Source organism: Muntiacus reevesi, chromosome 5 (assembly GCF_963930625.1).
Source record: "Muntiacus reevesi chromosome 5, mMunRee1.1, whole genome shotgun sequence".
In the NCBI taxonomy this organism is placed as follows: Eukaryota; Metazoa; Chordata; class Mammalia; order Artiodactyla; family Cervidae; genus Muntiacus; species Muntiacus reevesi.
In genome coordinates, this window is record NC_089253.1 from 2,703,986 (window position 1) to 2,728,246 (window position 24,261).

The 24,261-nt window shown below is 46.1% G+C and overlaps 1 protein-coding gene across 2 annotated transcripts in view; it reads right to left on the reverse strand.

Moving 5' to 3' along the window:
• Positions 1–24,261, reverse strand: part of FAT3 (FAT atypical cadherin 3) — a 624,278-nt gene that overhangs the window by 51,416 nt on the left and 548,601 nt on the right. For both annotated transcript variants that reach the window (XM_065936477.1, XM_065936476.1), the window contains exons 13-18: positions 19,909–20,298; positions 16,110–16,324; positions 14,806–14,943; positions 13,452–13,595; positions 7,450–7,647; positions 3,221–4,019 (exon numbers count right to left, since the gene is read on the reverse strand). In XM_065936477.1, the coding sequence (XP_065792549.1) occupies positions 3,221–4,019; positions 7,450–7,647; positions 13,452–13,595; positions 14,806–14,943; positions 16,110–16,324; positions 19,909–20,298 (1,884 nt within the window). The remainder of the gene's footprint in view (positions 1–3,220; positions 4,020–7,449; positions 7,648–13,451; positions 13,596–14,805; positions 14,944–16,109; positions 16,325–19,908; positions 20,299–24,261) is intronic.

Sequence of the window (24,261 nt, forward strand, 5' to 3'; positions counted from 1 at the left end):
AACCAGAAGGAACTGAATTCTGCCAACTCTGAAGTGAGCTTGGAAGAAGATTCTTCCCCTGAGCCTCTGGCTGGAGAGCCCCAGATGTCTGACGGCTTGACTTCATCTTTGTGAGCGCTTGAGCAGAGGAACCAGATGACGAGCTGCGCCCACCTGCACTTCTGACCTACAGAACTGTGAGATAAAAAGATCTTGTTGCCTTAAACCAAAACATAAAGTAAAATAAACCATCAGTGTCTCTGGGGACTTCCCTGGCGGGCCAGTGGTTAAGACCCTATGTTTCAACTGCAGGGCTCATGGGTTTGATCCCTGGTTGGAGAACTAAGATCCCACATACCATGCATGGTGTGGTCAAAAGATAAAAATTTAAAAATAAATAAAACATCAGTGCCTCATGAAAAATGCAGAGGAAGATCCCTCTCTCCAACAAAATCACCCCTCTAAATTCCTGCTGTAAAGATAATCTGCCAAGCCTGCCCTCTGCCCGTCTCTGCTTGATGAACTCATACTCATCCTTCAAAACTCAGAACACAAGTGGTCTCTGGCATCTAAATGTCACTGAAAGCTTTCCTCTGGCTGTGACAGGGACTCTGTGTCTTTTTCCTCCCCAGCCTTTCTTATAACGCTATTAAGGCAAACGGGGGCTTGGAAAAACTGAGTTCACAGCCAGCTCCTGAAATTCCTGGGACTGTGTCTTTTATTCACTTTGAATTTGCAGCACCTAAGACATTGCTTCCTAAGGGCTTCCCTGGTGGCTCAGAGGTTAAAGTGTCTGCCTGCAATGCAGGAGACCTGGGTTCGATCCCTGGGTTGGGAAGACCCTCTGGAGGATGGCATGGCTGCAGTATTCTTGCCTGGAGAATTCCATGGACAGAGGAGACTGGTGAGCTACAGTCCAGGGAGTCACAATGAGTCAGACACAACTGAGAGACCAACACAAGACATTGCTGCCACTGCAGATTTTTACTGAATGAAACGAGCTCTCAGAGAACAAGGATTAATTAACTGGTTTAGCTTCTCCTGCAGGGTCTGCCCTGTCCTGTCTTGAACCTCTCTTGAACTGTGCTGTGAATCCCTGCAGGAAGGCTCTAGCAGACCTTTGGTGCATAAATCAATTTGCCTACAAAGGAAACCTAGGTGAAGTCTGGACAGCTGGCATTCATAAATCCTGCATGTTGGTGGCATCTGCCAGAAACACATTTCCCCTGGCAGGCATGCACGCTTGGAGTTACTTTGGAGCTAATTTACATATTCAACAGTTTGGACATCTCTGCATCTCCACCTGATGGAAACACAAACAGAGCTCACTGGGGACCACAGAGGGAGTGGCTCGCACGTTTCTAGGCTGTATGGAGGTCATGGAAAGGTCTCCTGGAGGGCGCTGTGACCTCCGGGGCTTTCTTCTGATCAACTCATTCTGCAAAGGGCAACTCGAAACCCTGCAAGGAGAGAGGGTGAGGGCCTTGTCTGTCCTCAATGATCTAAAGGGATGTTTTATGAATGGCTTCTCTTCCGGCCACAGTCCCTTTGGGTCAAGTTCATACTGGTTAGGAAAACTCCGGGTGCGATTTTCTTCGACAAGGGCAGTGAATTTATAGCATCACGTGTCAGAGAGAGAAAAAGAGGGAGTGAGCAATGCTTCTTGCTGACCACCGTGGCCGACTCTGTGCAGCGATGGCTTCTAAGCATGGAAGGTCAAAGTTCAGTGACTCTAGTTATATCGACAAACAGGAACCATTCCATCTCCGCCACTCTACGGGCTGAACCCACTCCCTGATTGTGCTCCTGGACATCTAGCCCTTGGGTTTCACTCAAGCAAACCCAGCTGCTCTTACACACCCTGGTAGCTTCTGAACTTGCTTCCCTGCCACTGGCCCGGCCCGTCTAACCCATCCCCTCAGCAGCCAGCAAGCTCTCCGTGAAAGACAGACCCGATTTCATGACTTCTCCACCTCAAATCAGTCAATGGCTCCCACTGCTTTGGGATGATTTCTAGGACTTCATCCTAATGGCTCTTGTGTGATTACTGCTCATAAGTCTCCTTTGTCATCACCGGAAAGCTCTTTCAACCACGTTGGTGTAGGCTACTGTCTTGCCCTTAGGCCTCATACAAATACCTTCTCCATTGGAATACTGTCCCTCCGCTACCATTTTCACACATCTAATTCCTATTTCTCCTTTTTTTAAAAAATGGAAATATAGTTGATTTACAATGAAGTGTTAGCTTCAGGTATGCAGCAAAGTGATTCAGTTTTATATACATAATATATATTCTTTTTCAGGTTCCTTTCCATTGTAGGCTATTATAAGATATTGAATACAGTTCCCTGTGCTACACAGTAGGTCTTTTGCTGTTTATCTGTTTTATATGCAGCAGTGTGCATCTGTTAATCCCAAACTCCTGATTTATCTCCCCTGCCTTTCCCCTTTCATAACCATAGTTTTGTTTTCTATGTCTGTGAGTCTATTTCTGTTTTGCAAGTTCACTTCTGTCATTTTTTTTAGATTCCACATTTAAGTGATATCATATGACATATGATACAGCCACTATGGAGAACAGTGTGGAGATTCTGCAAAGAACCTAAAAACAGAATCTAAAAATCTAAAACTAAAAACAGCCACCATATGGTCCAGTAATTCCACTTCTGGGCATACATCTGGAAAAGGTGAAAACTCTAATTTGAAAAAAATACATACACCCCAATGTTCACAGCAGCGCTATTTACAATAGCTAAGACACAGAAGCAATCTATGATCAACAGATGAGTGGAGAAAGAAGATGTGGGGTGTGCGTGTGTAACAGAACATTCAGGCATAAAAAATGAAATAATGCCATTTGCAGAACACAGACGGACCTAGGAACTATCATCCTAAGTGAAGTAAGCCAGACAGAGAAAGCCTAACTCCTACTTATCTTTTATCTCATCCTAGAGAAGAGTCCCTTCAGGAAAACTTCCCCCTTGATTGGGTCCCCTAAGGATGCTCATCACATGACAGATGCCCGCCCACTTGTACCTCTGGCTGCCCATAAGCTCCACACTCCACCGGAGGGGGGCTGAGCTTGTCTTGTCCACCCCGCAGCCGCAGCATCTCTCACAATGAGGAGGCACATCGCGGGTGGTCCAGTGAGTGAATGAACAGATATCAGCGTGCGGGGACGGTAACCCAAGCCGCCTCCCAGAACCCGGGCAGCGGAGGGGACGCTCCAAACCGCACTCACCGTCGCAGGTGCAGCGCACGTTCCGGTAGAAGCGCGGGCACACGAAGCTGATGCGGGCCGTGCTGTAGGTCATGAGCGCGTGCGAGTCCAGCGACAAGCCCTGCTGGCAGTGCTGCTCCTGACAGTCCAGCCCGGAGCAGTTCTTCTCCAGGATGGCCGAGATGCGCATGGCGTTCTCCAGGTGTCTCCTGGAGTTGGACAGCTTCTGGATGAGGTAGGCCGGCTTGTAGAACTCGCTGCTGTGCGTCTCCACCGCGAACAGCATGTCCAGCTCGCTGGTGCCCGCCACAGGCTGGATGCTAATGATGTGCAGGCTGTCCTGCTTCTGGGTCAGGACCGCGTTGCGCAGGGTGCGCCGGAAGCCGTGCATGTGGAGCCCCACGAAGTCCTCGGGGGACACGTTCTCGAAGCGGATGGTGACGGTGTTCTGCAGCATCTCCGGCACCAGCTGCTCCACGTGCACGACCACGTCGATGGGCACCTGGAAGCGGCCGTCACTCACCGACACGTTCAGAACGTACTTGCCGCTGTCCAAGCCCCCCAGCGCGATGATCTTCCCATCGTGACTGTTCACCTTGAACAAGCTCTTCTGCTCCGATTTCAGCGCAAACGTGAGGACGTCATACACGTCCTGATCGGTGGCGTGGATCTTCCCGATGACCCCACCAGGAAAGTCGTCCTCCATGGTGACAATGAAAATCTCCAGGGGGATGGCTGTGGGCTTGTGGATACTCTCCTCAATGACCCGCACTCGGACGTAGGAGTGAGACACTTGCTGAGGTTTGCCGGAGTCTTTCGCCTAAAATCGGCCAGTAGGGAGGGGAGACGAGGAAGTAAGGTAAAAGCCCACAATAATTTTTTAAAAAGAAACAAAACCCAGATAGAAAATGTCTGTTCCTTTAACCACATTGCTGCTTCTTCCATCCCTTGTCATTATTCTACAAAACTTGAGCATGTACATATGTCAGAGGAGTGATTTATCACTTTTGGTGCCCCTAATTTGCACTTTGCTATGAGAATAAAATGTGCCAACATAATAAAGCCAGTGGGGGTGAACTCGGACGGAGGGTGCTGTGAGATCTTCAGAGCCCCAAAGAGGCTGGCATGTTTTAATTTTGGACAGAAGCCACAGGGGAGCCTCGTAAAGTGACATTCCCACTTAGAAGAGAAATCTTGGCTTCTTTGCTTTGGATGGGACCAGACAGCACTTTTCTGTACATTTAAGAAACAACGTCATTTCAAGTGTGAAGTACACAGTATCGAGGCTTAGAATAAAAGGTGGTACAATGCAAAAAGCCTGAAAAAAGCCATTTTGTCTTCCTTCTTTCTGTAAGGATTGATAGAACTGCCTCTCTGAAACAGATCTTATCTGAGGACCTGCCACATAAAACATGAAGGCAGTCAGTGCCGGAGGGCTTCTGAGAAGGGCAGATTCTCAGCAGCTGGGGTCCCAGGGTGGGCATCTCAGGATGGGGGTCGGCCAGGTGACACCTCAGGAGATATGTCCTTTTATGTGGAACGCAGTGTGAAAGCAGGAGCTGGGTCGTCACATGCACCTGAGTTCAAATCTTTGCTCTGCCTCTTACTATGTGTCTGGTTTGGAGTAAGTCACTTCTTTGAGCTTCAATTCTTGTATCTTATTTGAGTGAAATAGTCCTATCTACCTCACAGGATTCTTGTACTGTGGGGATTAAGACTCACATGATTGCAACATACTTGACACAGACCTGACCCACAGAAGTACTTGGTGCATGAAAATTAATGTGATTGCTGTTATCTTTATTATTCCCATAACCACATGCTTTTTAAAATGGACTTTATGAACCAGAGATGCTATAACGGAAAATTCAGTTAGGGGGAGATCAATTTAGCAAATAGGACTGAACTTGAAGCCAAACTGTGTAGAGCTTTGAAGGACAATGATGAGTTTAGACTCCATAGGTCAGAGGTTGCCCACTCAAAGATCAGAGGCCAGAAAAGCAAGAAGCCACTGGGTGTAAGTAACAGACCCATGGGCCTGTGGGCTAAGAAGGACTGGACAGTCATGTCTGCCTAAAAACCCTAAAATTCAGCGTCTGAACAAGCCAGAATTCACAAGCTTTCTGGCAGTAGGGAGCTCAGATGTTTTTAGTTTAGGGGTTAGCACCCATTTTCTGTAAAGGGCTAGACAAGAGATATTTTAGGCTTTGGGGTTATATGATCTGTACCAACTACTCAACGTCCAGCAGGAAGGCAGCCCAGAGCATATGTAAATGAACCAGTGAGGCTGAGTTCCTATAAAACTTTATTTATAAAAACAGGTTGAGGGCAGGATGTGGTTCAGGGTTATAGTCTGTTGACCTCTGGTTTAGTAGAATGAGATAATCGAAATGGAATGATTAGCCTGGAACGGGTACAGAGATAGATCAGAAAGAATAAAGCTGAGGCCAGAGGAACACCCAGGAGGTTTTGCAATAGTCTCAGTAGGGGACAATTTAGAATAAAGGGGGGAGATTGCAAAGGGTATATACCTGATGCACGCTGAGATATTTTGGAGACAGAATGTTCGCCTTGGTGGTAAGTTTAATATAAGGGACCAGGAGCAGAAAGCTCTCCATGCTGTTTACAAAGTCTGAGATGTGAAACACGCTCTCTAACCACCAAAGAAGGTATGCAAAGAACTGTACTAGCTCCTGTGCACACTCAGGTCACTCAGTCATGTCCAACTCTTTGTGACCCCATGGATTATAGCTCTCCAGGCTCCTTTGTCCATGGGATTTTCCAGGCAAGAATATTGGAGTGGGTTGTCATTTCCTCCACCAGGGGATCTTCCCTATGCAGGGATCGAACACAAGTCTCTTGCATTTCCTGCAATGGCAGTCAGGTTCTTTACCACTAGTGACAGCTGGGAAGGCCCAGTAGCTGCTGTGAGAAGGTACTAAAACTCGAGAGAGGTCCTTGCCCTTGAGGACCTCTACTGTGATGTAAAGTCATTCACATAATATTGTTGGAGGAGTGGGTAGCAACTGAAGCGTTTATCAATGTGCTTCTAGTCAAAAGTCATTAATTTGAAAGGTTTTGTGGGGTTCCCATAACTTATCCAAAGAGATAAGGTACACAATTAAACTCTATGTAAAGACTGACTAGTCTCATCATTGCCACTATTAATAATAGGTTGTTCTCTGTGCCAACTGTGCTTTAAAAAAAAAGTCACTCAGTTTCACTGATGGGACCCACATCTTGGGACTGGCAAAATATGCAACCAGGGACTTTTTGGTGCTCTCTCAGTTCCTGCTTCTGTTCACACCCTTCCCATAACCGCCACTTCTGCCTCTTGGTCTCCCTTCATTCAACATCATGACCTTGAGGAAGCTGAAATGTTGGGATGCCACTGCCAGCCGAGTCCCTGTTCCTGTTTCTCCTCTGGGGAAACTTACAAAGAAGTGTGGTGTGCTAAGTCTCTTTAGTTGTGTCCAACTCTGTTATCCTGTGGACTGTAGCCCTCCAGGCTCCTCTGTCCATGGGATTCTCCAGGCAAGAACACTGGAGTAGGCTGCCATGCCCTCCTCCAGGGGATCTTCCCAATGCAGGTATCAACCCATGTCTCTTATGTCTCCTGCATTGGCAGGCAGGTTCTTTACCACTAGTGCCACCTGGGAAGCTCAAGCAGAGGTCTCTTAAAAGGCAGAGGCCATTGAATATTAATAGCTCCATCACACCAGGACAAGGATTGGTCGTTTCCCAATTGGGGTGATCTGGGAAGTACTTCTCAGTACCAAGGAGTAATGGAGAAGGAAATGGCAATCCATGCCTGTATTCTTGCCTGGAAAATCCCATGGACAGAGGAGCCTGGCGGGCTATACAGTCCATAGGGGTGCAATGAGTGGGACATGACTTAGCAACTCAATGACAACAACCACCGAGCAGTAAGCCTTGACCAATGAGTTGTCTTTGGGGCTCGTCTGGAAACCCAGGAATGTTCAGAATACAGATTTAAGCCCAGAGAGCGTTATTCTGGCACTCCCTACAGGGAAGTCCCTTTTGAACAATGATGCTTCCTTTCCTTCCTGTTCAATTTCACACACAGAGGCCGCTTTTATTGGTGTGAAATTGAATTTGAGATGAAAAGGGGAACACTCCTACATGGTAATGAATTATGTTGACTTGCTCAACAGAAAACAAAAACCAAAAACCCAACCAAGGGGTAGGAGAGAAAGCTGGCCTGCAACAGGTAGAGGATGAGGCCATACCTGGACACACAGCACGTACTCTGCAGACTCTGTGTGCTGGAAGACCACGGCTGACCTTAGGATCCCGTCCGAGTCCAACACGAACGCCTCTTCTTCATTTCCCGACAAAATAGAGAAGGAGAAGGGAGGCCCATTGTGAAAGGAGTCTTTGTCTGTCACCATGAGCTGCAGAACGCTGGTGCCTACTGGCTTATTTTCCTGCATAAGAGAGTATATTAAAAGGGAAGATAAAATTACACCTCTCTGCACATTTTAAAAAAAAACCCATCATTACCGGCTGAGAGTGCTGGGCTAGAAAACAGGGCTTTTAGTGGAAAGGATTCCCTGTGATATTATCTCGTCTTCTGAAGAATGCTGGTGTCTGTAAGCATCACCCATCATTGGCTGCCTCCCCAGACTGCCCCGTGAGACAATGAGCTGCAGTTGAGAACACAGGGACTTGGCCTTGAACTACTTTGTAGATTCCAAGGATGCTGCCTGGCTCCATCTGTCCTTGAAAGGCCGCAATTGCCCTGAGTTCACCCAGATGGCTCTGGAAATCCATGGTGCTCATCAGGCTTCACGATGGCATCAGAAACCCTCTGGGGCCAAGAAAACATCAACCTTTTGGGATGGAAAATCCGTCCTCACACTTGTCACAACACGATTATGCTGAGGTCCAACAAGGTGACACAGTGTCACAATATTGGACTTTTAGGGAGAAATACTGGCAACTTCCTGGTAGAAATACAAAGGTATGTGTTGCGTGGAAAATAGGGCTTTAAATCCCACGCATCAGAACACAGTGTCTCTGTTTCTTGAGGGAAAAAAAAGGGATGGGATATTCCTCAATCAGAGAATGAAGAGAAAAGACATCTACAACTTCATCAGAAGTTTAGGAAGCCTGGATGTCATTATACCAATGTCATATTGCAGAAACTCTGCCTTCTATCCCAGATGGAAACAGAGACTCTTAGTAACTCCTTCTTGAGTCCAAGGTTGTCCTCTGAAAACAGAAAATTAAATTCCTCAGTGGCTTGGGCACCGGTCTCCTTGCTCTGCCCTGTTTGGACTTCAGCATTACCAGAGCGCAGGCCTGGAGTCAGCTTCATTAGTTCAGGCCTTCTGAGGAGATTGACTTTGGATTAACTGAGTCAGGGTCACAGAGATGGAAACAGCGACACCCTGCATGATGGGAGTCATGCACGGAGGATGCACTCATGTTTTAGGTGCTGAATTTGTCTTATAAGAATCATGTGTTGGAAAAAGAAAATTATCTTGATATGAACAATGGGAGGAGCATTATTTTTTTGCAAGAGAATGAGGCGAGGAGAACCTCAGAGACCTCTCATTTGTGTCTCCTCTCAAGTGGCCTTTGGGTCAGTGGGAACCAGACACCGGCTCTGTCTGGGATCAGTTGTGGAAAGGCCCCAGCCGTGCACAAATTTACCAGTGCACGCTGACAGCAGCCTCAGCACCACATCAAACAGATTTATGGATTTGTTTGCTCTCTCTACAAAAGCCATTTCCTCCGCAGAAGAGAGAGGGAGAGATGATGTGTGCCCAAGGGTCGCACGTGAGGAAGGAGGGTGAAATACAGTGCAGATGGCCGCACTGCAGACAGGAGCCATGGTCACCACTCAGGGCTGAGTCTCTGTTCCTCCCTGGCCGACTTCCTGGAGCACGGGTGAGGACAGGCCACCAGGCTGATCGATCGTGTCATAAAAGCACAGGTTACGGCAACAGAGCCCATTTTGCATGGGGCTAGCGTGGAGCGGGGGAGGGGAAGACAGTGGCCCTGAGGGGATGGGAGAGCCAAACCATCCGGGGCACAGGGCGCCAGGGTGAGGGGAGGTTGTTGGAGGCTGGGCGATGTCTGCAGAGCCACAGGCATGCACAGCCGCTGGAAAAAGCATCAGAGAGGAGAGGAAAAACAAATGCCCCCTGGGAAGGGGTCCAGTTCTGCCGAGGAAGTGCTGACAAGGGAGCATAGATGTTCAGCCTGACCCTGGGGGGCCCAGTGCGGTGGGGTGGCGTGGGGGGAGCGGTGGACAGCCAGACTCAAAGTCTTGAACATTGCTCCAAAGAGGGTCCCTCGAGACCTGACTCACGCTCATCTCACCTACCCACAAAGCCTGGGAACCCCTGGGGGTGATTCTGAGGCTGATTTCCAAGAATATCTGCGGCCATCCCAGTACACATCTGTCTATCCCTGTCTCCTATAAATCCTGCACACTGACAGCATTCCTGGACTGGGTTTCCTGATCCTCCTGAAGTCAGGCTTCCAGCTTTTAGAAATGCTAGGAAATGGAGGTTGCTCAGTTAGGACTTGTGTTCATGAGATATCTTTTGAATAAAAATAATAAAGGTAGGATGAAAAGTTGTTCTCTCTGAGAGCAGAATACCAGCAGGAAGTCACTGTCTCCTGCAGTCTAATTTTAGAGAGCAGGTGGGCTTAAAGTGCTAAACAAACTGCTTATGGAAGACTGATTTTAATGAGGAGCAATTCCAGCCTGATGGCCAATCCTTCTTTGACAAAGGAGATGGCTCCTATCAATTTCCCTTCCCTGCTAGAACAGCACAAAGTGCTTAAAGGCAGCCTGTCATTGTGGGCAGAGAATACTCTCTCCTGAAGACAGACCTGAATTCAAATGCTGACTCTAGCACTTTACAGCTGCCTGACCTTGGGTGAGCTACTGAACCTCCCAGATCCTAACCTCCTTCACTCTAAACCAGGGGCTGGGCCACAATGGGGACAGATGTACAGAAAGCACTTGACACTTGAGAGAACCCCATTGGTGAAATTTTTCTTATCAATGTTTATTAATCCATTGCAGTAAAAGAATCAGGCTCTTTTCATACCTGCTGGGAGAAATACCAATAACCTCAGATATGCAGATGACACCACCCTAATGTCAGAAATCGAAAAGGAACTAAAAAGCCTTTTGATGAAGGTGAAAGAGGACAGTGAAAAAGCTGGCTTAAAACTCAACATTCCAGGCATAGAAGGAACATACCTCAACATAATAAAAGCCATATATGATAAACCCACAGCAAACATTATCCTCAATGGTGAAAAACTGAAAGCATTTCCCCTAAAGTCAGGAATAAGACGAGGGTGCCCAAACTCACCACTACTATTCAACATAGTTTTGGAAGTTTTAGCCACAGCAGTCAGAGAAGAAAAAAATAAATAAAAGGAATCCAGATTGGAAAAGAAGTAAAACTCTCACTGTTTGTAGATGACATGATCCTCGACATAGAAAACCCTAAAGAGACCACCAGAAAATTACTAGAGCTAATCAATGAATATAGTAAAGTTGCAGGATATAAAATCAATACTCAGAAATCTCTTGCATTCCTATACAGTAACAATGAGAAAACAGAAAGAGAAATTAAGGAAACAATTCCATTCACCATTGCAACAAAAAGAATAAAATACTTAGGAATAAATCTACCTAAAGAAACAAAAGACCTGTACATAGAAAACTATAAAACACTGATGAAAGAAATCAAAGATGACACAAATAGATGGAGAAATATACCATGTTCATGGATTGGAAGAATCAATATAGTGAAAATGAGTATACTACCCAAAGCAATCTATAGATTCAATGTAATCGCTATCAAGCTACCAACAGTATTTTTCAGAGAACTAGAACAAATAATTTCACAATTTATATGGAAATACAAAAATATGCCTTGAATAGCCAAAACAATCTTGAGAAATAAGAATGGAACTGGAGGAATCAACCTATGACTTCAGACTATACTACAGAGCAGCAGTTATTAAGACAGTATGGTACTGGCACAAAGACAGAAACATAGACCAATGGAACAAAACAGAAAGCCCAGAAATGAACTCATGGACCTATGGGTACCTTATTTTTGACAAAGGAGGCAAGAATATACAATGGGGCACAGACAGCCTATTCAATAAATGGTGCTGGGAAAACTGTTCAGCTGCATGTAAAAGAATGAAACTAGAACACTTTCTAACACCATTCACAAAGATAAACTCAAAATGGTTTAAAGACCTAAATGTAAGACCAGAAATTATAAAACTCCTAGAGGAAAACATAGGCAGAACACTCTCTGACATAAATCACAGAAACATCCTCTATGCCCCACCTCCCAGAGTAATGGAAATAAAAGCAAAAATAAACAAATGAGACCTAATTAAACTTAAAATCTTTTGCACTATGAAGGAAACTTAAGCAAGGTGAACAGACAGCCTTCAGAATGTGAGAAAATAATAGCAAATGAAGCAACTGACAAAGAATTAATCTCAAAAATATACAAGCAGCTCATGCAGCTCAATTTCAGAAAAATAAACGATTGAATCAAAAAATGGGTCAAAGAACTAAACAGACATTTCTCCAAAGAAGACATACAGATGGCTAACAAATACAGGAAAAGATGCTCAACATTACTCATTATCAGAGAAATGCAAATCAAAACCACAATGAGGTACCATCTCATGCTGGTCAGAATGGCTGCTATAAAAAGTCTACAAACAATAAATGCTGGAGAGGGTGTGGAGAAAAGGGAACCCTCTTACACTGTTGGTGGGAATGCAAACTAGCACAGCCACTATGCAGATCAGTGTGGAGATTCCTTAAAAAACTTGAAATAGAACTCCTATACAACCAAGCAATCCCACTGCTGGGCATACACACCAAGCAAATCAGAATTGAAAGAGACACAGGTACCCCAATATTCATTGCAGCACTGTTTACAATAGCTTAGACATGGAAGCAACCTAGATATCCATTGGCAGATGAATGGATAAGAAAGCTTTGGTACATATATGCAATGGAATGTTACTCAGCTATTAAAAAGAATGCATTTGAATAAGTTCTAATGAGGTGGATGAAACTGCATCCTATTATACAGAGTGAAGTAAGTCAGAAAGAAAACTACCAATACAGTATATTAACACATATATATAGAATTTAGAAAGATGGTAACAATGACCCTATATATGAGATAGCAAAAGAGACACAGATGTATTGAACAGACTTTTGGACTCTGTGGGAGAGGGCGAGGTTGGAATGATTTGGGAGAATGGCATTGAAACATGTATATTATCATATGTGAAATAAATCACCAGTCCAGGTTCGATACATGAGACAGGGTTCTCAGGGCTGGTGCACTGGGATGACCCTGAGGGGCGGGATGGGGAGGGAGATGGGAGGGGGTTCAGGATGGGGAACACATGTACGCCCATGGCTGATTCATGTCAATGTATGGCAGAAACCACCACAATATTGTAAAGTAATTAGCCTCCAATTAAAATAATTAATTAAAAAAAACCCTCAACATTAAGAAACCTAAGATCATGGCATCTGGTCCCATCACTTCATGGCAAAAAGATGGGGAAACAATGGAAACAGTGAGAGACTTGATTTTCTTGGGGTCTAAAATCACTCTGCTGATAAAGGTTTGCATAGTCAAAGCTATGGTTTTTCCAGTAGTCATGTGTGGATCTGAGAATTGGACTATAAAGAAGATTGAGTGCTGGAGAATTGATGCTTTCAAACTGTGGCTCTGAAGGAAACTCTTGAGAGTTCCTTGGGCAGAAAGGAGATCAAACCAGCCAATGCTAAAAGATATCAACCCTGAATATTCATTGGAAGGACTGATGCTGAAGCTGAAACTCCAATACTTTGGCCACCAGGTGTGAAGAGCCGACTCTCTGGAAAAGACTCTGTTGCTGGGAAAGAGTGAGGGCAGGAGGAGAAGGGGAAGACAGAGGATGAGATGGTTGGATGGCATCACCGACTCAGTGGACATGAGTTTGAGCAAGCTCTAGGAGATGGTGAAGGACAGGAAAGCCTGGCATGATACACTCCATGGGGTCGCAAAGAGTTGGACACGACTTAGGGACCAAACAAGAATGAGAAATGATGTGGTGAGTTGATATTAGGCAGAAATAAGAGTAATCCATGACAAGGAAACCACGGCAGAGGACAGAGGCTGAGTGCAACAGCACAGGTGCCTGGCAGGCCAGGTTTGCTTACCTGAATCACAGCAGTAGCGTTAGCAGGTGTAAAGACTGGGCTGTTGTCATTCACATCAGAAATGTCGATGTTGACAGTGGCAGTTGAGGACATTGCAGGCATGCCGCTGTCTACTGCCTGGATGAGCAGGGAGTATCCAGATACCTGCCAAAACACAAAGGGCCCACAGTAAAGATCACAGTGCCTGCTTCCTTCTGGGCCCACGCAGAGGTGCTTGCTATGCTCTGCTGAAGACAAGCTGTCTTTGCTTTGAGTCTCTGGACCAGGTTTCTCTACCTGGGCACCAGCTGGCGTTTGGAGCCAGGTCATTCTTTGTTGCCAGGGGGTGATCTGTGCATTGTAGGATGTTTAGCAGCACCCCTGGTCTCTACCCACTAGAAGTCAATGTTGCCTCTGACCATTTGTCAGAAAAAAAAATGTCACCAAATACTGCCAGATGTCCCCTGGTGGTACATCACCCCTAGTTAGAAGCACAGCTCTTGGCCTTTGTTTAAATCACAACAGTTGTCACCACTTATCTGTCTCATGGATCAGTTCTGATACTTTGGGAGTATCTCATGGGGCTCTATCACACAGTGAGATCTATTTCTAAGCATCATGTCTATGGCATGTTTTTCCATATTTTAACTTCACTTTGAAGACATGTTTTTGGTCAAAAAAGACAATGTTTAGAAACTTGGTTTCACCTTGACAGAGGAATCTTCTGGATCATTCTTTCTGACCTAGATACCTTCAGGTAGTCCTTTTGTGTCAGCTCACTTAGGGCCAATGCTGCTCATGAAATCAGGATCACAGGATCCCAATGCTGAATGTACTTTTCTGCCTTCTTGCTTTGGAAGGACAGAGATTCAAACCGTTCAGAAATATACACTTTTGCCTTTTCTTTAAAACCTCCCTAAATAAGAAACCATCAGCATCTATTGGCAGCAAGTTCTTTCAAAGGTTTTAATGCAAATATTTCCTGCTGCATTTCAGCCTATTTCTATTTACTCCCATTATTTAGAATGGAGAGTGCTCTCATGCTCACTTGCTCAGCTGTGTCCAACTTTTTGCCACCCCACGGACTGAAGCAGTCCTGTGTCCTGTGTAGCCCTCCAGGCTCCTCTGTCCATGGGATTTCCCAGGCAAGAATACTGGCGTGGGCTTCCATTTCCTTCTCCAAGGGATCATCCCAACTCAGGGATCAAAATCTTGTCTCTGTGGCTCCTCCATTGACAGGTGGATTCTTTACCATTGAGCCACCTAGGAAGCCCATTCAGAATGGAGAACCTTCCTAGTTAAAGAATCCATGCCTGATTTCAGTGAAGGGGGGTTTGGTTGTGGATGGGAATGGAGCAGGCCTGAACTAGCTTACCCGTTCCCGGTCCAATTTCTTCTTAACTTTCACAAGTCCCAAGATAGGATCCACAGTAAATTCATTATCCCGATCTCCATTCACAATGGAAAAACGAATCTGTCCGTTGGGCTGGCTGTCTGCATCTTCTGCTATTAGCTTCACAGGACACAAACAAAGCAAAGGCATGATGGGGAGACCAAGAAAAGGTTTATTCTTAGGGTCCAGGTCTATACAAACGGGCACTGCTCACCAGTGCCAGCAATCAGGCCCCAGGGGGAGAGATTTTGGGTTAGCCTAAGAAGGAAAGCACCATTACTGGAACTGTTACTTTATTTCTCTTCATTTTCATCTGAATGCAGCCTGATGCTTGTTAGGCCTGATTTCCCTGAGGCCTTGAGCTAGTTAAGACAGACCCCAAACTAACTGATAGGGATACTTCGGTAATTCTTTCCCAATTCTGCAAAACAATGATCTATGCCACTGAGTTGGACTTTTTGTAAACCTATGCACTTCCATGCTAAGGAAGTCCAGGAGAACTTCCTTTCCCACATGGCTAACATGCAGACCCACTGTCTCCTGTTCCACGTTGCTGATTTGGCATTGTTATGTACGGAAATAGTCTCATATAGTTCCAGGTCCCAGGAGAGAGGGCCTGGGGGGTCTACCCGGGATGTGTAAAGAAGGAACACCCCCAGCCTGGTGCTGCAGGAGCCAGGAAGGCACCCCTCCAGCCTAGGGGTGGTGAGGATGCTGAGGATAGGACTCCTTGTTTCCCGATGTAACTTTCATATCTAAGAGAACCTGTGTTCTCCTAACACATGTTCTTACTGTTATTAGAAAAAAGTTCCTTCCCAAAAGAGCTCCTCTAAGAGTGACAAATCGATCTTAAGCTTGATCCTATTTGTAGCTGCCTTACCATGTCTCTGTGTGTGTGTGTGTGTGTGTGTGTGTGTGTGTTTGGTGTGGGGGAGGTGGAAATCATTTTTTTCTGTCCTTAGACTTGTCATCTAAGTTACTAACTAATAGCAGCTATTAGGAATTAATTCCACGGTCTCTTTTGTTTCCTTGAAAAACATACACTCCTGGGAGGAAAGTGGTTAAAGATCACCTACCCCTTGCTGTAAATGAACTTATCAGACCCTCTCTAACAGACAAAACAGGGGAGGAGCAGCTGAAAAAGTGGTGTCTGAGTAGAGTTCTTGGGGACCAAAGGGAGCCTGAAAGGAGAAAGTGTGAAGAGAATCCAAGATGGACTTTGCTCACTTTTTCACTTTCTTGAAGATCATTCATCCAAGATACCCAGACCTCCCACTGGCACCTACCAAAATGACTGAGTCCCCGACCAAGGCGTCTTCACTTATGACAGCACTGTACACGTCCTGGCTGAACTCGGGAGGGTTGTCATTCACATCTGTGAGGTTGATGCCGACAGTGGTCACAGCGCTGAGGGCAGGCGTCCCCCCATCTTTCGCTTCCACCACTAGGTAAAACTTTCTGCATAATTCATAGTCCAGGGCCTCAGATACAGAAATACCCCCTTTGAAGAAAAATGGGGAGTTTTAGATTTGATTAGGAAAAAAAACCACTCTGGTCAGCAGCTCCACAATCATGGTAATATCTGTGACATCGTCTCCAGCCAAGACTCTGAGATATTCAGAAATTTGTTTACTTAATGCCTGCTGAAAGCACCCCAGAGTCTGATTAACGCTGTCAGTTAAACACACCTACCCACCAGACACAACACTGAAGAAATCGAGTCTTTGTGTATTTCTGCAACAGTGTCAGAGCCTCTCAAGCAGCCTGAAAATCTATGGCATTATTCACCCTATGGGAAGAGGGGCGGGAGCAAGTGGCCCCCAGAAATGTCTCTCTAGGATTCCTCCAGAAGACCCAGGCAGACTGAGACTGAGCCAAGATGCATTGATGTGATTCTATGACCTCAACTCTCATCAGTTAGTATATGTGTGTGCATGCTAAGTCACTTCTGTCATGACCCACTTTTTACAACACTATGGAATGTAGCCCATGAGGCTCCTCTGTCCATGGGATTCTCCAGGAAAGAATACTGAAGTGGGTTGCCATTTCCTCCTCCAGGGGATCTTCCCCACCCAGGGACTGAACCCGTGTTTCTATGTCTCCTGCATTCATAGACAGGTTCTTTACCAGTAGCTCCACCTGGGAAGGACCAGTTAGTGTATACTTGTGAACTTCACCTAAGTCTTAAATTGAATTACCCACTAAGGTGCCCTGCCTACTTACAGTGTGCTTATCTAAAACTTTTAGGACACAAAGAGGACAAAGAAAGTTGAGGATACTGTAACATGCTGGAGAAGGAAACACTTGGGAATCTGTAACCAAAAGAAGGGTGAGTTTAGTGCCCACAACTACAGAGAAGAGCTAACACTCATGAAAGTGAAAGTGAAAGTCGCTCAGTCATGTCTGACTCTTTGCAACCCTGTGGTCCATACAGTCCATGGAATTCTCCAGGCCAGAATACTGGAGTGGGTAGCCTTTCCCTTCTCCAGGGTATCTTCCCAACCCAGGCCTCCCACATTGCAGGCAGATTGTTTACCAGCTGAGCCACAGGGGAAGCCCAAGAGTACTGGAGTGGGTAGCCTATCCCTTCTCCAGTGAATCTTCCCGAGCCAGGAATTGAACCAGGGTCTCCTGCACTGCAGGTGGATTCTTTACCAACTGAGCTATCAGGGAAGCCCAACACTCATGGTACAGAGTTATTTAAGCAGATAAAACAGGTAAAAGCAGCTAGCTGGGTGCACCCCCACAACGGGCTCCCTGAGTTCTCTTTCCCACCCATCCTAGTCCTTTCTGGTGGGCAACCCAGTCCTGAGTTCTGCAGTTGGTAGTTGATCACTGTGCCATTTGCAGGAAAGTTCTCAAGTTCATTTCCCTGGTGACTCAGATGGTAAAAAATCTGCCTGCAATGCGGGAGACCCGGGTTTGACCCCTGGGTAGGGAAGATCCTTTGGAGAAGGAAATGGCAACCCTCTCCAGTATTCTCACCTGGAGAATACCATGGATAGAGGAGCTTGGTGGGCTATAGTCCATGGGGTTGCAGAGTTGGACACAGCTTAACAACTAACACTTTCACCTGGAAAACAGTTACTGCGATCAAGGTGAGTACATTATGTCCATTCTCTTTCAAGACAGGCAGCTTCTCTAGGAGCGAAAGCTGCCCTCTACTTAAGGTGAGAAGCAGAAGTCATACTCATAACAAGGGCCTCTTTCTCGCCATAATTAAGTTTTCTTAGCAATTACCACTTCTAGCACTTTATTTTACATCCCAGTCTCATTATCCAGAGCCATATTTAAACAGTACTTAACCACTTCCTCATGGTATTCATATACAATGGCCATAACTAGACAAGCTAAGGCTAACACATATTTAAATGAGGAAAATCCCCATACATTTTTAAATTGAAGTAATGACCTTAATAAACAGGGTTACTGCTGGGAGAAGTAGCTACTGCAATCCTTTCATTAGCTTTCACTCTCCCATTCTAAGGGCGGGGACTATATCTCCTCCAGTTTTTTCACCCTCAAGGTATAGCTGTGTTATAGAGGTTAGAGAATGTATCCCAGAGTCAGGAAGATCTGAATTCAAATCCTGGATTCCCCACTCCCATCCCCACTTACTCTCACTGGAGGAATTATTTAACCTCCCTGAAGCTGATTTTCTCATATGGAAAATGGGGGAGATAACCAACAGGAATAGGTAAATAACAGGAGTCTGGCATATTTGCCATTTTAGATGACAGTGCTAATTATGATAGTTTCTTGTTCATATTTACTGGATTATCCAACAGAAAATGGACCTTCTTTACCCTCTGGCTCAAGAAGCGCATATTCCTTGAGTGACAAGGGAATTATGTCCAATGGCCAAAAGGTGTCAGAGATTCACCTTTCTCATCTGTGAATAAGGGACTGCCTTGCTCATTCATGGGGGAGAGGTAAACAAATGAAAATAGCCATGAAAGAGCTTGGAGAGCATTAATATAAACACTATGAAAATACAAGGATGAGCATGTTTACTTTTCAAAGATCAGCCAAGTTTTTTTCTGAATTACCATCTTCATTTACTCAAAGTAGCCTGAATGCTTATTAACTCCCTCAGGAAAAGAAAGCCCTGGGGTTCTATTTTTGTTCTCTTGGTTTCTCTCTAGACATCTTTTCCCCAGGTGATGCCGCATCATATCCCGAGTTTGAGAAGGGTGTGGTAAGAAATGGAAGTGTTCTGGCCAGGAGGAGTGAAAGTGAACAATGTTAGTTGCTCAGTCATGTTCAACTCTTTGCAACCCCATGGACCAGCCTCCTCCATTCATGGGATGTTCCAGGCAAGAATACTGGAGTGGGTTGTACCCAGGAATCAAACCCGGGTCTCCTGCATTGCAGACAGACTCCTTACTGACTGAGCCATGAGGGAATTTCTAAGGATACCCCCTGCCAAATTTCAGCTCCATGCTGTGGGCTCACAGGGCAAATCCTTGGCCCCTAGGTTTACTCCAGGATTTTTCAGATAGGAAAGCTCAGGAGTAGTGTGGTTCAAGATGGGGAGATAGTATTTGCAGATGGAGCCTAAGGGTTTCTTTGGGTATGTCTCTTTTTTGTTGGCTTGCTGTTTTGTTTTAACTTGGGCTCTATGTCTCTCTGTGTGAAGCACTCCTGGAGATCTGCCTCTGTTTGTGCCTGTCCGCACTCAGGCTGTGGGCCTCTGGTCACCTCCCAAGGCAGATGTTAAAGAGTGATCGGCATGGTCACCTTAAGACTTTCTCAACTCAGCACCTAGTCGACTAGAATGGCCACTGTATTTGATTCTAGCCCCTGGAGAGGGAAATGGCAACCCACTCCAGTATTCTTGCCTGGAGAATCCCATGGACAGAGGAGCCTGACAGGCTATAGTTCATGGGGTTACAAAGAGTCAGACATGACTGAGCAACTTCACTTCATCCATAGAACAGAGCATCAGAGGGCACTCTGGAGTCTGGGTGTAGGTCCTGCCAGGAGATTTGTTGGTCCACAAGGAAGGGTGATTGATTAGAGGGCTAGGAGGAGAAGCAGGGTATGGCAAAGCCTTGCATTCTAAGTAGGTTGCTGTTTACTCACCTGTCTTTGGATTGATCCTAAATTTCCCCTGCTCATTTCCAGATCGGATGAGATACGTAATCTCAGCATTTGTGCCTATATCTTTGCTGGTGGCAAAGACAGCGAGGACTTGGGTGCCAGGGGAGGTGTCCTCGGGCACCGACACCAGATAGTCCCTCCTCTCGAACACGGGGGGGTTATCGTTGACATCCAGGACGGTGATGCTGACGGTGGCCAGAGAGGACAGCACCCGGCCCGGGCTCTGGTCGGTGGCCCGCACGCTGAGGGTGTAGGAGGACTGCTGCTCTCGGTCCAGCGGGTGCTCCAGGACGATGATGCCGGATGAGCTGTCCACGGAGAAGAACCCGTCGGCCGAGTCGGCCAGGGAGTACACAACCTTCCTGTTGACGCCTGCGGGACACAGGGCAGGCATGAAAAGGGGCACAGCTGGGCGCTCTCTGCAGAGGAGGACGGCTCTGCGGTCTAAGGGCCACACAAAGGAGCAGAGGAACTGTAGGACGGTTCCCACAGCTGTGGTCCTACAGCTTCAGTTTGTAAAATATATACAACCAGACCAAATGGTAAAGAAATGGAAAGTATCGGCCACGGATATCAGAAAGAGCTGGATCTAAAGCAGAACGCCTTGCATGCGTCACGCTGATATGTCTTTCATGTTTTCAAATAACTGACTAGCTGTCTTGATCATGTTAGAGGGACTGACTCAGTTCTTTTGGCTCATGTGGTTTGCAGAAGTCACAATCTTTCTTACCTGCCTATGCCAAATAAGATGAAAATGATTTGGAAAGAGGAAAGAATATATAGGCTCTAATTATTCAAACCCTCGACCAATTTCTTTATATATTTATAATCCCCATCTGAAACGATTCTACTGAGGTTTACCACATATCTCCTAATAAACAAACCAGGAGCCTAAAAAAAAATAGTTGAATCTTCTTAATATATTAAAGAATCCCATGAACTTAAAGAAAATCTCTAAGATACCAATAAGTATAAGGGTCAAGATGTGCCACAGAAAGAGAAGTATAAATTAATGAATTAATTACTTTGACACTTTTTTTATCTAGAATCTATCAGACACTATTCTAGGGGCTAGAGAGTCCCATAATGGATAAGGGTCTAACATTTCACAAAGGAAAATACTACATTCTGGTGAGTGTAAATAAGACATGAACAAGAAGAATGAATCAGTAAAATATATGGTATGTGAGGGAGGAAAAGGAAGAAAAATGAAGCCTTGAGTGGGGGATCATGAGTACTGGGGGGAGAGGGAGCTTGGGAGCTGGAGGGAAGGGGGTAGTTATTCCAATACAGCGGTGGAAAGTTTGCACTTGAGTGAAGATGCGAAGCAGGGGATGAGGGGGCAGCGCAGACATCTGGGGAAGCAGACGGCAGGTGGGGACCCCCAGGAGCAGGGGCGTGCATGAGTCAGGCTGGTGTGACCCAGGAGATGCAGTAGCAGACCGGGGTAACCAGAGCTGAAGAGAGGCAGGCGGAGGGAGAGAGAGGCGGGAGGAAGGGGACGCAGGAGGAGAGAGAGGCGGGAGGAGGGGGGCGCGGGAGGAGGGGGACGCGGGAGGAGAGAGAGGCGGGAGGAGGGGGACACGGAAGGAGAGAGAGGCGGGAGGAGGGAGGCGCGGGAGAAGAGAGAGGTGGGAGGAGCGGGACGCGGGAGGAGAGAGAGGTGGGAGGAGGAAGAGAGACGCGGGAGGATGGAGACGCGGGAGGAGGGAGACGCAGGGGGAGGATGAAGACGCTGGAGGAGGGAGATGCGGGAGGAGGGAGATGCAGGAGGAGGAAGAGGCAGGGGGAGGATGAAGATGCGGGAGGATGAAGACTTGGGGGGAGGGAGATGCGGGAGGATGGAGACGCAGGAGGACAGAGATGCAGGAGGACAGAGACGCGGGGGGCGGGAGCAGGGCGCTGACAGTGTGGGGCAGATTTCACCCGGCGGTGAGGTGGGAGGCCTGGAGGCGAGGAGGGGGCACCTGATGTGACGCAGACATTCACAGGCGCCCAGGCGGCTGGTGGTGAACAGAAGAGCAAGACAGGAGGCAGCAGAGACTCAGGCCTCCCCGGGTCCAGAGCAGTGCTGTGTACAACAGCCGGGACACACAGGCGACCGAAATGGGCATCAAGAGAGGAATGGGTGACGCAGGTACCGCGCATGTATACAATGGAATATTGCTCAGCCAGAAAAGGACTGAAATCGGTCATCTGTAGGCGCGCGGGTGGATCTAGAGTCTGTCACACAGAGTGAAGTGAGTCAGAAAGAGAGAAACAAATATTGCATATTAATGCATACATGTGGCATCCAGAAATATGGTACAGGTGATCTTATCTGCAATAGAGAAACAGAGATGCAGACATAGAAAACAAACGTATGGATGCTAAGGGGACAAGCGGGAGGGTGGGGGGAGGAGATAAATTGGGACTAGGATGTACATATACACACTGATGATGCTATGCACAAAACATAACTAACGAGAACCTACTGGATAGCTTGGGGAACCCTACTCGGTGCTCTGGGGTAACCTAAATGGGAAAGAAATCCAAAAAAGAGGGGATATATGTATATATATAGCTGATTCACTTTGCTGAAGAGTAGAAGGTATTAATATTAATTATTAGATAGTACAACCTTGTGAAGCAACTATGCCCCAATAAAATGTAGAAACAAGCAAAAAGACAGGAAGCAGAGACCTGCTGGCAGTCCCTGCAGGAAGACGGGCAGCAATAAGGCAGCTGGGACAGACGGTGGTGCTGGGGGGTGAGAGGCAGTCAGGTTCCAGGTGTCCTCTGAAAATGCAGGAGTGAGAAGTGAGGGGCGGAAATGAATTCAGAATTTGGAGCTGGGGAGAATAGATGGCCTTCTCATCATGGAGCTGGCAAGGCATGGATGTAAATGTCAGAGAAGATCCCAGAATGACTCTTGGGTTTTGGTCTGAGCCACTGAAAAGATGGAGCTTTCATCAGCTGCCATGAAGGACTTCCCAGGTGGCACCAGTGGTAAAGAATCCACTTGCCAATGCAGAGATGTGAGAGACTTGGGTTTGATCCCTGGGTTGAAAAGATTCCCCTGGAGGAGGAAATGGTAACCCACTCCAGTGTTCTAACCTGGAGAATCCTATGGACAGAGGAGCCTGGCGGGCTACAGTCTATAGGATTGCAGAGTTGGGCACAACTGAAATGACTTAGCACACACACATGCCATGAAGAGGACTGCAGGAGGACTAAAATCTGATCAAAAGATCATGGGCCCCATTGGGATAGACTGAATGTGAGATGGGCATTTTATATTTTGTGGAGATTCAAGTAGAAAGTTTGTACAGGAGGCTGGAGATCAGAGGAGAGGTCCAAACTGCAGTTATATTTTAAAAGGTCATCAGCATTCAGAGAGCCAGCAGAGACATAAATGGATGTGGTCATAAGGGAATATAAAGGGAAAAAAAAAAAAAAAAGAAATCCAATGACCAGTAAGCCTAGAGCATCCCATCAAAGAAGGGAGAGATTTCGTCAGAGAGTGGTTTCCCGTTCTATGACTCAAAGAAATGCACTTTGTTATCAAAATGTCATTTTGCCTTAATATATACTAAAGCTAAAACATACAAACCAGGATATGTCCATTAACAACCAACAAATCAGTGAATGATGATTGGATCGACTTTCGATTCTGAAGATTGATTAAAATATTTTTATCCTAGGATCTCAGCACTTCAAAATGGTTTATTATAAGCCTCCAAGTCACTAGGAGTTATAGTTTATAAGCAAAATAGAACAACTTCATGGGTGGAAAGACATCATGTTGTTCTAAATGCTCTTAATGAAGACAGTATGACAGCTACCTGAAAATGTGTCTTCTGAATCACAGATCCTTAGAATATAAGCTCTTAGAGGGAGGACCTACATACATGCTGTCTTTTATTATAGCATCTCACCATGGGGACAGGCCTTTGGCATTAATAAGAGTTAAACACTTTATTCCCTCAATGTACAATTTCCCTTAAGCCAAAATTCCCAGCAAACCAATAAAATCACATATCTGGAGGGAATGACATAAACTGCATTATGTGGCTTTAACCAAAAGGTCAACATTGAGAGTCTGCTTTTGGTTCCATTCCAGAGAGCCCATTTTTCCCAAAGTTTCATCATTTACTTTTATTTCTCTTTCAAAACCATCACCCTGTGATATATAAACACCAACCTCTAATTTTATTGATGCTGGGATTGAAAACAAGAAGTCTTTCCTCTTTCCTTGCTGCCCCTTGAAAGAAGGCCCCAAAGCAGAGGTTTAGGGACGCTTCCTGGTTATTTTTAGAAGTGGCTGCAAGACTAAATTCCCCATCATAAATTCCT